Source organism: Micrasema longulum, unplaced genomic scaffold, assembly GCF_059751315.1.
Source record: "Micrasema longulum isolate JH-2025_06_02 unplaced genomic scaffold, ASM5975131v1 h1tg000046l, whole genome shotgun sequence".
In the NCBI taxonomy this organism is placed as follows: Eukaryota; Metazoa; Arthropoda; class Insecta; order Trichoptera; family Brachycentridae; genus Micrasema; species Micrasema longulum.
Window position 1 is genome coordinate 238,767 of NW_028277253.1, and position 14,785 is coordinate 253,551.

At 33.3% G+C, this 14,785-nt stretch overlaps 1 protein-coding gene across 2 annotated transcripts in view; it reads left to right on the forward strand.

The window, feature by feature from the left end:
• Positions 1 to 14,785, forward strand: part of LOC148285218 (uncharacterized) — a 242,967-nt gene that overhangs the window by 188,720 nt on the left and 39,462 nt on the right. For both annotated transcript variants that reach the window (XM_088228447.1, XM_088228455.1), the window contains 2 exons: positions 6,362 to 6,885; positions 7,677 to 7,797. In XM_088228447.1, coding sequence (XP_088084573.1) covers positions 6,362 to 6,885; positions 7,677 to 7,797 — 645 coding nt within the window. The remainder of the gene's footprint in view (positions 1 to 6,361; positions 6,886 to 7,676; positions 7,798 to 14,785) is intronic.

Sequence of the window (14,785 nt, forward strand, 5' to 3'; positions counted from 1 at the left end):
TGTGAAAATTACAAAAATAAAAAAATTAAAAATGAAACAATGCGTGCACATAAAATTAAAATTTTTGAAAATAATTGTTTAAATATATTTTCTAAAATGTACAAAATATAAGTTACTTATGAGGTGTAAAAAAGAGTCTTGAAACTCATTGTACGTACGAGGGCTTAAAATTAGAAAATGAGTAATTTGAATAAATAAAAAAAAACTGATAGTCATAATGTATCAGAAGTAAACACAATTTGTCTCCATTTTTAATGCTAATTTAAAAATAAGCACTAAAAGTAAAACAAAAGAGTAAAAGTTGTACGTAATTTAAAAGAATATTTTCTGCTCCATGAGACATTTATTCATTTATTTTATAAATTTATTGCAAAAAATTAGTATACGTATGTATACTAATTTTTAAATTAGTATACATACTTAATAACAGGAAATCTATATAAAACTAATTAATGTGAAATTAAAACGGAGTGTTTTCTGTTTCTCCATTGAACATGGCTCAGCCTGTTCTTAGATGGATTTTTTTTATCTTTAGAGCATAAGTAGTCCTATAGTCATTGTGTTTGCTTTTACGTTATTATTGACCAATTTGGTGTAAAATAATGAAGAACAATACATTGTTGACCAATTCGTCGTATTTTTTTGAGAATGCGATATTGACTAATTTTTTAAGCAAATTGAAGAATGTTACACAGTGTTTAACGTGGAAACTAAAATCAGCCAATGACGGGTCGTAAGCCCTGTAAATGGCTAAATTTCCATTTTCCCGCTGTGTAGCAATAAATTTAAATCTTAAAAACTTCCCGGGTTCCTGGGTATTCAGCCTGTCTAAAACATGTGGACGCACTCAATGCATTGCCGATTTTACTGAAGTTAAAGTTTAACTTTGTTTATGGCCGAGAGCTTACTCACTCCATCGATCAATTTTAGATGACCGAAAGTTTAGCGGCTTTCTGCGTAACAGAAGTTCGATTCCCGAGCTGAAAAGAACGATCGTATATCTGTAGTTGTATATAAAACTAACATTGCTCTTACGTATACGATATGTTGCGCACAAAATACTCATATTGATTTGGACATGGTTCGAACACACCAAAATAAGTACTTACTTTTTATTATTTATCTGCCGGTTTCATCGTGTACCGCGGACTTTATCAGAATCGTATTTTCTTAATTAAATCATATTGATTTCTCGAGGTAAAATATCAGCATTATTATTTTATCTGCACCAAACGCATCTAGGTCGTTTTTGTTCCGTGGGAGGTAAGATGATCAGTCTTACGCTATAGTGCCAGTACAGGGACAGCGAAATATTACAGTGAATGTATAACCCGTTATTTTATTCGATTTGTTTTTAAAACCAACACAGTCATAAATAAACAGTAAATAAGAATAACAACAAATAACAAGTCCAATTATGGGTTTCATATAGGAACAAAAATATAGAAAACATTACGTACAGTTCGCTAGGGGTGAAAGGAAGTGGGATGGGAAAATATGGAAGGAAGAGAAGAAGAAGAAATAGTAAGTAAATATAAAACAATGACAAAAGAAATAAAAATGAATATAAATGTACACATACAACATATATACATATAAATACACACACACATTCATAAAAACAAATATATGTTTATCGCAGGAGGCAAAGCAAGCAGTCTTAACGCCAACTCTAATGTACAGGAGCGAAGGATGGAATTGGAAAAATAATAATGAAAGTAGGTTAAATGCTGTCGAAATGCGATCCCCCAGGTGAATGTGTGGTAAAACGATGTATGAAAGGTGCACAAATGTCGAGATCCGTGAACTAAGTAAGGCTGAGACTTGCATTTTGGACATGATCAAGAAAGGGGTGCTGCGTTGGTTTGGACATGTAGAGCGAATGGACTGCGAAAGAACGGTTAAAAGTATCTACGATGCGAATGAGGATGGATCGAGAAATCGAGGAAGACTGAGAAAGACACGGTACGATCAAGTCCATCGAATACTTGAAGATGTACGTGTCAAAAAAAAAAATAATAAAAGTAGGAATAATCGGCGTGCGTGCATGAGAAGATGTATGAATGTAGAGGAAGCCAATATAAACATGCATATATAAATATATACATACACATACACACATGAACATATACGCACACACAAATGCACACACACACTTTTATTAATAAGTATATACATATAGATATATACTTATTAATAAAATAATGAAAACCTTAAAATAAATCGATAAAAAAATAATAACTAAAAATTTTGCTTTTGTGACGTCTCTATCGCAATTTTGATATATTTTATTAGGCAAGCTCTGTGGAACCTTGAAATGATTTTTTATACGTAATATGCGTTCATACAAGTATATTATTTGTTTTTAATGGATTGAAATGTGTTATTTTATAAATTACACTACTTTAGCTTTATGATTTCTAAGCTTAAAACTAACTTGATTTTCAAAACATGGAAGTTCATATAATAATAAGAAATATTAATGAATTATCCCACAACTTTCACATTAGATGTTATTATATTCGCGCTGTACAACCAAATTTAGGGGCACAAAAAATCTCGTTAAGCCTTAAGGTATTCCTGGACGGCAAGCAACGCAGAGTGTGGAGTCTTCGTAGCCAGGGCACGCTGAACAAAGCAGTTCTCTATACGCGTGTAACTGTGTGGGTACTCGAGACAAGTATGAAATCCTAAATGCTTTATCATTGTTCGGTGCTATTGATCGCCCTTAGGCTCCTTCCGAAACTTGGAGATAACTCCGAGACGCCTCGAATTTGATAATTCTATTAATTGAATCACAACCAATTTGTCATTATTCTGTCTTCCTAGAAGATAGCTTTCATTAATTGTTATCCATATTACATTAATTGCTCGAAAATTATTTTTTTAAAAACCGGTATTCAAATAGTGTTTTGATAACTTAACAATCACTAGTTGTTGCAACATTATCTTGATTCTTTTATATCTTATGAAAAGCTGAATTTATTTCGGAAAAATAAACACAGTGTAGTTATAATAAAGTAAATGTACAACAACTTTATTTCAACCACTTTTTTTGTTTGTTCTACTGACCGGTTTTAAAGCTACACATGCTTCTTTACTAAGGTATACATTACTAATGAATTCTATTCTATTTTATTTTAACACTGATTACTAAATATTGCATCGATACATTGGTTTGGTATACTTTGATAAAGAAACTTGTGTAGCTTTGAAACTGTTCGGTACATTTTTTTAAAACCTTTCTTCTTCTTCAGCCTTATTCTCTCTACTGCTGGATAAAGGCCTCTTCCAAACGTCTCCATTCCTTCCTAACACCCGCTTTCATCATCCACATTTTACCAGCAATAAAGGCAATGTCGTCGACCCATCTTTTCAGTGGCCTTCCAACACTTCTACACTTTATTATTCTGGGTGTCCACCTGCCATCATTTTGTTTCGCCGAGTATCCTGCCCACTACTATTTTAATTTCGCTGCACGATCCATGATATCCACGACTCCGGTTTGGCGCCTTATTTCTTCATATCTTATTCTGTCTCTTAGACATACACCGAGCATCTGTCTTTCCATGGATCGTTGGGTGCATTTTGATTTCTGGCTTCTTTTTTGTGTAATAGACATGGTTTCTAGTCCGTATGTTGTCACCGGCAGTATGGACGATACATATACTTGTCTTTTCAAGGATAAAGATACTTGTTTATTTTCAAAAATATATTTAAGTTTTCCGAAAGCAGCCTAACTTAGCCCTATTCTTCTTGGTAACTCCGCTGTCTGGTTATCTTTACCAAGTTTGACTTTGTACCCTTGATATATGTATTCATCAACTTCTTCGATTTTATTATCGTTAATCAAAATGTCTCGTCCTATTGGACTCATAATCTTTGTTTTATGAACATTCATTTCCAAACCAATCCTTTTTGAAGCCTCATGTAGTTCCATAATCATTTCGCCTAGTTAATCCATGTCTCTACTTATGACTACTATATCATCTGCGAATCTGAGGTGACTCAAGTACATGCCATCGATCTTAACACTTTTATTTTCCCAATTAAGGGTTTTAAATACATCCTCTCAAGCTAGCGTAACGAGCTTTGGCGATATTGTGTCCCCTTGTCAGACACCTTTCTTTATTTTGGTTTTATCAGTTTTTGTGTCCTAATTAATAAAGTGTTTAACTAAAGTTGTTTAATATTTATTCTATTATAATAATTAACCACTAAGTTAGTGCTTCAAATAATATATTTCAAAAATACTGTGTTGTTATTTTGCCTAATTAAAAAAAAAAATAAAACGACTAAATAAGTTTATTCAATTGTGATTATGCTTATTTGAGATGTGCTAAAAAAGAGGTGCATAAAATATTAAATAATAAAGCTATTGACCAACCAATATAAAAAAATTATATTAAATAACGCCAAACAAAAAAATGATTCTAAACCAAGCAGAATAACCTCATTTGACCGTAGCACTTTGGTTTAAACTTTTCATGCTTTATTATAGATATTTTTCGTAGATATTTCTTGATAAAACTCCATAGTTAATGCTTTAGACAAAATCATAAATAAAATAATCAATAAAACTTCTTGGTTTAGTTTAACTTTTATTGAATTTTGACCAACACGCGCTTTCGCCTAAGAACGCATCTTCAGGACTGGTGTCACCTAAAAAGGCATCCTCAGGACTTCAGGACCAGTCCTGAATGTGCCTTCTTTGGCGAAAGCGCTGGTTGGTCAAATTTAAATAATAGCTAAACTAAACCAAGATTTTTTTAAATTTTATCTAAATCATGTACATGCTTTATCATTTATTTTTTTATTGATCTTAAAAATATATTAGTATATTGTTACAATATTTAATCCATCGAATTATTTTTAATTTTGCTACATTATATTTATTTTGTTTGTATACTAGATTATCTATTCATTTGAATTGTGCATATACTCGTAGTTTACAAATGAAAATGATAATACGAAAGCAATGTTATCAGCTGTATGCTAGATGTGCCATTTCTAGTTTCGCTGTCAGTATGCGAGTACAATGAATCTACTTTAAATTCTTAAGTACGGTTTACATACTTGTTTTCCCTCATGTACAGCAAATTAAGTCTCCATCATCTACTCCAGTAATAACGCTCAACGATGCAACCATCGATTCCTCATAAAGCTTTGATTTTTACTTTATTAGGGTGTTATGTGCATTGCTCATAAACTCATTATATTTATTTTGTTTGTATACTAGATTATCTATTCATTTGAATTGTGCATATACTCGTAGTTTACAAATGAAAATGATAATACGAAAGCAATGTTATCAGCTGTATGCTAGATGTGCCATTTCTAGTTTCGCTGTCAGTATGCGAGTACAATAAATCTACTTTAAATTCTTAAGTACGGTTTACATACTTGTTTTCCCTCATGTACAGCAAATTAAGTCTCCATCATCTACTCCAGTAATAACGCTCAACGATGCAACCATCGATTCCTCATAAAGCTTTGATTTTTTCTTTATTAGGGTGTTATGTGCATTGCTCATAAACTCGATAGCTGCTCTGCCACTGTTTTCAGTATTCGATAAATTCCCCAATACATCACCATGCAAGCTGCGCTTGTACACATAAATGCACTTAAACACGAAAAAAAAAAAGAATTTTCAACTTTGATATACGTACTTCGGTATTTAATTCGACAGCAAGAGAAAATGTAACCTCGCAAAATATTTATAGAACGCAGCAAAAAAATACCTAATTTATTTTATATTTTTCTGCCGTGTTAACACTCGAAATGTTTTACCGTTTTACCAATGCGGGGTTTGGTACGTCCTTTATTCCGAATGCATAATCAACTTAAGAGTTACGTTTTACATAATACAATACAATATAATTCGGTTGTTCAGCCCCTGTGCACCGGGCCAATTAAAACAGAGTGTTATGAAATAACGCTAGTGAAATCTGTGTACTCAACACTGCCATAATAGATTGTACATCTGTTATTCCTCGTTCCCAGAGCTGTCTCTTTGTTAAGGTCACCCGGAGTGCTCGTATCGGTAAATTATATCAAAAGTAATTTCTTTCGTATAACGGCGAAGATCCTCGCTGACGTGAAATATTGAAATGACTAAAAGTCGGTAAACAAATTCAAAAAAGAGATCTCGCGAATTTTAGAAATTGTTGAACGCGAAAATAACGCCTAGTAGAAAGTATTTGAATTTCTCCCATAAATATCAATGATGCCAACCGGGTCATTATAAGTGTCGCCAACGCGTCACTTTATGAATTAAGTATTAACCTCTGGTGAAACGAAGCGCCGAACCTACATTTCGTATTTTGTATTGAAATTAATTCTTTTTCATCTGTTGTTACAGACGCCACAATGCAGTCCTCGCGATGGACGGGCTCGACAGAGGGTCTGCGGAAGTCAACATTGGCAGCTATAAGAGAATCATCGGTTCCATGGAAAAGAGTCCTCCGCTGCAATGCAATAAGGAAGAAATAACACCCGTTACACCACCGCCACCGAAACTGGAGATTCCGGAAGATGTTGCGCAGATACCGGAGTCGCCTACTCCCGACATCAAACTTTGCTCGGACAATGGCCAATCTAGTGAAGATTCGGTTTCGGAATCTTCATCCAGTTATTTGGAGACTCCTTCATCGGCCCCCGAGTTTCCAGAAAAGGAGTTTCTCATTCAACCCACTGTAGTGGTTTCCCCAGAAGCGACTCCTGAAGTGGACTCCGGTACTCAGAGGTCTCCTCTGGTTCCAATAACGAGCAAAGTCCAGAAACTTAAAGCACGCGCCTTTCTACCGGAAGAAACCCAATGGGAAACATTACGGTCTGGTCTTCTTCTTACTGTTCCACCTGATAGCTCGCTCCAGAATCTCATCTGTATGTATTATTTTAAATTCTAACTTAGTGTATAACGCGACTTATATTTGCGAATATCTTTTGTATAAAACATTAATTTATCTGCGCATTTTCTATTACCACTCTTAACTACTTTAACAAATTTCACATATGCGATCTTTATTATCATCTTCTACAAATTAGATTCATCGATTACTTTGCGATGTTCATTAACAATTATTTTCAACCACATAAAATTATTATGAAATATTATAATTTTTGTATAAAATGACATTAAATTCAAAAACGAATTTAACCTCGGTGGCAATTTATATATTTTTTGCATTCAAGTGTTTCATTTTGTCTGATTTAAAAGTTGGTAAGGGGTTATACACGACTATTCAATAACATTTAGTAAAATGTACTTACATGTTAAAAGTTGGTGAATACTTCAGAAGTAATTTTCACTAAAAATAATATGTCATTAGCTCAAACAATAATGCACAAATACTTATAATGCTTTCTTAAGTTGTGCCACATAAAAACGCCTAAAATGTCTAATGTTAAAAACGGACCGAGAGAAGTTTATTAGCAATTTTCGTAATTGTCAAAATACTATTTGATTCAGCTGCGATTATTTATTTTTGTATTTGCGATTTTCTTTTATGAATTCAAATGTGTTTTTTTATTCAAACATGCTTAATATTCCACTAATTATTTGATTAAAATTTATTTATCTTTTGCGGTTTTGTATGAAATTTAACTGAACGTGTATTAATGTTGAAATGCTAATATTTTCCTTTTATCAAGTAGCATGTTCGTGTTATTTCCAGCACAATTCGAAGGACACAATTGCACCATTGAGTCTATTTACAACATTTGTGTTGTAGAAGTTGATGAGACAGAAGATGACAAGCAATCTACCATTGATCTTGATATCAGAAATCTTAAAATGTAAGTATAAATAATGAATTTAACTTTGTCTTAATCGATAGATATTCCAAAAGAAATGACTACTTTTTAAAGAACGTATATTTACCATATTTGCATACCTATCATGGTTGGTTCGAATGTCTACTTTACACTCTGAAACGATTACCTTTCCGCCTATGTTTGAACATTCATATTGCTTTAATTCTTCCATTTGTTGAATTTTTATCAAGAAACAAATCATAAAATCACTGTAAATGCCTAGATTTACGTATTTTCTTCTCAAAAAAGTTCTCTCTCTCTGAAGTATAATTTGTCTCCCTCCCGAGGGAATTAAATCTATAACTTGTCTGCGAAGATTTGGTCCTAATCAAAATATGGTTAACTATGAGTCTTTATAAAAATCTCCAAAGTATAATACAATCTTCCAAAAGAAAGAGACATTAAAAACATATTAATGTAAAATAGAATTGAGAAATATTTTCACTTATTTATAAACGTGCACATATTTTATATTTGTTGGTTTTATAAACACGGTATTTTTGTATTATTTTAAAACAACAACAAAAATATGTTTAAGAGATTAAACATTTTCGCTTTTACCTCAACATAACGTAGTCTTTATTAAGTATTATGTTATGTTATTTTCATTGTTCGAATGAGTTTCATTATATTGTTTAAATTTATAATACCTAATAATGTTTATTTTATTGTGAATAACGTCCCTCACTGGGATGTCCATTACCGAAGTGAAACTATTTGTACTAATATTAAATTTTAAAGCAATTAGCAAATACGTACAATACGATGCAATATATAACTTAATGGCTTCTTTTACAAATAATATACAATTGATCGAGAACTACTTAACAACGCCGTCGACTCCATTTCAAGTAATGATTTTGTGTCAAGTTAGTCAAGCATTTTGTACGGAGCTTAGTGCATTTAATGTACGTACCAAAACTCTCAGAGACATCTTACCGCTCTCTATAAAGGACACGATCATAAGGAGCTCAGAAAAATACCCGACTTGTTGCGAGGTCTGAAAGGACGAAACCGTGGGATGCATTCCGACTATTATGTTGCAAAACCACGATGTTACCTATTTGTTTATTTTTCTACAAAGTGCACGCTCAGTATAAAAATGAGATTTTTATACAAAAAATATTATAATGAAGATGTGTATTAGATTTGCATTGTAAAGCGGCAACGATAAAGTTGTTATCGTTTTCAATTAATTTACTGTGCGCTTATACGTCAGTTAGAGTGACGTTCAAATTTATCAGGATGGAACTTTCTGACGCGAAGAAAAATGTTGCAATATTTCATAATGGAAAATGTATCGAATAATGTTTTATAAAACGCTCGGCAAGAAACAGTAACATCTTGCTTTAGATGGGAAATAGCAAGATTACATTGATTGGTTCACTAGAGCGTGAATGAATATTTAAAAGGTCGGCTAGTAATGAATATACTCGAATCGATAAATAATTCACTGGTATTTTTATATGACAGTCACGTCTTCGATAATATTGCATGTTTTTGGGAAAGAAAGGTCAGCAGAGACCTCTCGCGCTACACAGACGACGGTGCTTTCAATATATTTAAGTACGGGCAATAGGCAATGTTTTAATTCACATGATTCAATAGCAAAATAGCAAAATGGTTCATATGGTCACCCTAACTTGTAAAACTCGTAAGTCTACAAATGGTCAAAAATTATAAGTTGGACTTTTTTTGTTAGGATTTTAAATAATGTTTATTTGTATAAAACTTGTATATTCGTTCAGTGTTCATTATTAAAAAATAAAATATCGAAATCAAACATACAATTTGCTAAAACTGTTTTTCATCTTCCTTAATAAAAGAGAAGTTTAGGATTTGCGAATTTTACAAGAAATATGATGTTTGGAAATAAAAGCACACGTTATTGATGGTGTGCCAACATGTAAGTAATTATTAAATAAAATACATAAATTATTTGTATTTAAAAAAATAATAAAGATTTTAAATCGTTTAATAAAACTAGGAAAGATTACCTAAACCGACCCGAAACCGGGGCACCGGAAGTTTTTAGGATTAAAAAATGTTGCTTTTGGCTTCGAGATAATGATTCATTTATTTATTTTCATACAGAGCGTATAAAGCACAGTAAATCCGATATTCATCGCTTAGGGTAATACCGTTTTCAATATTTAATTACTGTACTTAGTAAAAAAAAAACAATAAATTGTTCTAAAGAGTGTCACTTTTACCCAAAAGATCAATAATCGCAGCAATTTAATTTTCGAAATAGGAAGATGATTTTAGTGATCAAATTTTTCATTTTTCATTGAGTTATATGTTACTTGCGTAATAATTTTAAATTAACAACAATAAAAAATATGTGAAGTAGGTACCCACGCATCAAACTCACTTGCCTTTTAAAATCAGTCATCAGACTTATTATAAATTATGCAAAATTATATTAAGTAATTGTCGCAAAATAACAAAAGTTAATTTTTGTAACAAAAATAAATTATATGCGATGACGGTTTACCGCTATAACCCTCGCATAGGACACTATGCCGTTGTACGAATTCCAGCGTATTTCGATTACATGTAAGAAGAAGGAAACATGACAAGTCTAAGGCCAATACCGTGTGCCAGTCCAAGGAAACCGTCATATTTTAGTAAGCCAGCTTCTACATAAAAGTACCTGATTCTCCTTTATTTCCATTTTCTCTACATTTTTTCATACACACGTCGATTATTTCGACTTTTGACGTGTCAACACCATCGACCTGTCAAGAGGGTAATGCGGTAGGTGACAATTTTGAGGAATAGGTATTTGAACATTGTTTTTCTACAATTCTCTCGCAAATGCCTCCCCGATGCTGTACAAAAAAAACAACTGCATGTCGGACTGATTAGGTCTAACTAAAATCGACTAAATCGACGTTTCGTTGTCCCGTTCTCCGCACCCTAAAATGGAACCGATTTGATTGTTTTTTTTTTTCAGAATGAAACTTTATGAATCGGTACCTTTTGGGTTTTTCGTTCGCCCGAAGACGGCAGATAAAACTAGGTGCTTTTAAGGGTTTTCGGATGGTCCTATTAAACAATTTATTAAAATTACAAAACGATAAAGACGCGCCAATGGTAAATATCTGTAGTGTATACAAAAATCAGTGCTTTAGTGCCATAATCTAGGGAGATAATCGGGAATACGTGTGTATGAAGAAAAGTCAGACCGAGTTACCTATTAATAAACCAGGACGTAATCATTAGTTCGACCCTATCGTGCCACGCCTTTTCAATATGCCTTCGATATTGCACTCATCTATTTCTGTGCTCAAACCACCCCACCCCATTTAGAATTACTTCCACAATGCTTATTTCATATCTCAACCATTTTTGCATCTACTATACATACCACACATACATCTGAAAGAATAAGACAGCATTATTCATTAATCAATACGAATATCAACGAGATTTTAACAATATTATAGGTAGTTTTATAGATAATTGGATGTCGTTTAAACGTCGCGTCGTGTTAAATAAGCTTTTTTCTGGACATCTAATGAGAAAATTGAGGCCACCCCGCCCTCGCTCCCGCACTCCTCGCCCACGTCATCACTCTCACCTACCTCACCAACCTTATCTCATTAACTGTGTTCTTTTTTCATGTGTAGATTCGGAAGGACATAATTCGTAGGAACTTTTCTTCCCAGAATACAAATGAAAAACACAAGTTAATCAAAACCGAGTAAAACCGAATAAAAAATGTTTGTATTAAAAAAACACTCAGTGCTGCATCTAGCAAATATATGTATATCTATGTTTGTACTCAACTACGCGTTTTGCACGGCAATGTTGATGCAGCATGACGCGACAACCTTCATTTTTAGAACATAATTTGAACCTTTTGTTCTTTGAAGCATCATCTATATTTACTTATATCTTAGTGGTTCCGTCGCAGTACTAACGCAATGCAGACGACACGCAACATCAATAGTGTAACGGGCTAAAGACCCAAGTGAACGCAATGCACGTTTTAGGTTTGATCGCTTCCGTTCGGGAAATTTAGAGCTCATCAATGATCTCCATGAAGACTGGAAACTAAGGTTTAAGATGAGGAATAAAAAGCGCTAGTGGAAAAAGAGCCTTCTCAAACGACGACTGAGCTAGCAGCAGCTTTTTAAAAAATGACGAAACAATATTAAGTCGTTTACATTTTCAATTCAATTTAATTTATTCATTCATATATGTGTAAAATGGAATATCTTAATTCATACATATAGAAACAATGAAAATAAAAACGTAAAATTAGGTATTGAGAATAATATTTTTAAAAAGTAATTTATTATATAAATAAAAGAAGAGTGATATTTTAATCCACAAATTTGGAATATCCAGTGACCGGTTTCATCGCTTTCGCGACATTTTCGAGACTGGTATCTTTATTGAAGAGTTCAATGTATTTAAACAAAACAGAGGTAAGGATAGATAGACGAAAGCGATGAAACCGGTCACTGGATATTCCAAATTTGTGGATTAAAGTATCACTCGTCTTTTATTTAAATAATAAATTACAATGAACTTCCATCAAGGATTTTCACTTAAAAACTTAAATGTTCTAAAAAAGTAAGATAATCTTGTAACGAAAAACTCCCTCAGAGACGTGAAAAATGTCAACGTCCAAAGTAATATTGTTCAACATAGAGATAGCCCTTCCAACATGCATAACCATTGGCAGGTTGGTCCTGTATCTTGGAATGTGAAACAGTCTGTGCGGACACTATCTAAGGTAATTATCCGGAACATTAAAGCTAATGCTCCGCATAATTTCGGGGTTGTCAATAATACCGCGCTACAATCGAAAGAAGTGCGTAGTTAAATACACATTACATCTAGTCTTCAAACTGCTGAAACCAAGCATACCCTGGAGGAACTCAGTGGGATAAAACCATGGATAATATTTGTACTCCCTCATGTAGAGAAACCGAAGAAATTTCTTCTGAACCCTCTCCACCATACGAGAATACTTCAACTCATACGTCCCCAAATCATCGAGCCACTCTCATGTCTACTTTGCACTAACGAGTTATAAAGAATTGTCAGTACTCGTGTATTACCAAAAATCCTGGCAGTACGCAGGACAGAAATGTCAAGGAACTCACAAAAGTGATGCCCAGACCTTCGAAGTCCGCATAAGATTCTGGTCATTCATTCTATTGCGGAAAAAGGCGTTTTGTGGGCCCTGGTGGAAGACATAACTGAGCATTTTGAAATATTGAATAATAATTTATTTCGTCTTCCCCATTCAGATTCGTTTATTATATCCGCCCGGAGAGTACGAAAACCATCCAAAGTTTTTACCCTTAATAATAGCTTCAAGTCATCCACGAATAATAAAAAACGCGAATTGACTACAATTGACTTCAGCAATTACAACAACATTGAATAAACTCGACAAAGCAAAAAAGCTTGAGAAGTGGTTACCCTGTGAGCCCAATGAACGACAGCCGCAAGCTCGCGTCGATGCTTGCGTTCCTTCGCTGAGCCGATACAACAAAGAGGGGATTTTGAGTCGAATCGATTTTTGCGATAACAATAAGGAAGTTCAATGCTAAGGGAAATTGGATGCAAAAAACGTTTTCTTGCACGCGGTAAAAATTAAAGAATATTGTATGGCAAAGATTCTCGAAAATACGTGAAAATAATAATAAAAATTAAATACTTTGAACCACATCGCAAGTTCTTTCTAATCAAGCAATGTTGTGATAGATTTCCGGTTTCTGGGAAGCTAACTCACCAATCAGTGAAACTTTTCGATGAGAACTTGTGACGTCACGGTCGGAGTAATTTCAAAATTTTAAAATATCAAAAAATCACACCGCTGATAATATGATACATCAGTTTTTTTCGGCTTAGTTTGATGGTCTATTAACAAATAATAATTATGAAAAACCAGCGAACCTTCTCGTTGAATCTTGTTTGACAGACCTAAGCGTTTGTCGCAGTGGTTCTATAAAGGCGCTTCAGCCAAATAATGCCCAAACAAAAGATCACCTTGAATAAGCTTATGGTAACGGTATAGTGGTCTTGTGTCGGAGTTATACACTACAGCTTAATATATATAACTCGACTGCAAATGTATAATGTACTGTCAAGAATTGCCGCAGACGGTCTCCATGTTGCAAGAACTGAAGCTGGAGATTCTTTGTCACCCACCATACACCTTATTCAAATTGATTACCATACACCTTTTTAAAGATATTTTAATAACTAACTATAGAGTTGGTAAAAAATGCATTCGTGGCATTTATCAATTGCTGTCTACAGAACTTTTGCAATAAAGTATTATAACTCGTTCTTTCATGACATTGGTCGTAGGGAGTCAGAAAATTTGATGCATGCCACGGATTGGAGAACCTTACTGGATGTCAAAAATGAAATATAAAAAACAAGGAATAATTTAAAAAATATATATTTATAGATGACAACCATGAAGTTTCGCATAAATAAATTGTCTATGTTATTATGAATGTATGTATGTGTATGCGCATGGGTGTATGTACGTATGTGTGTATGTGCATGTGTATATATGTGTATATTTATATATATGTGTATGTCTGTATGTATATGAATCAAAATGTGTATCCGAATAAGTTTATATTTTGTTTGTCTGTGCTCTATATTAATTTGTTAACTATTATAATATATTAAAATGTAATTACCTAGCTTGGAACGGAGTATGTACCCTTGTTAGCTGGGCAAAGTGAACATGGAATTGTATTTTGATAAAGAGTGTGAATAAATAAATTTAAAAAAATGAAAAAACACTACCATTAAAATTACAAAACTGTATAGATAAAATTTGGGGACAATATTTCGATCAATTTATTATATAATATTTCGACAGGCGCCGTGGCGCAGTTAGTTAGACGGCTAACTGTGAAACTGGCGTCGCGGGTTCAAATCCCGCAAGTTGCAAGAAAAAAAATCAAGAAATATATTTTGTTCT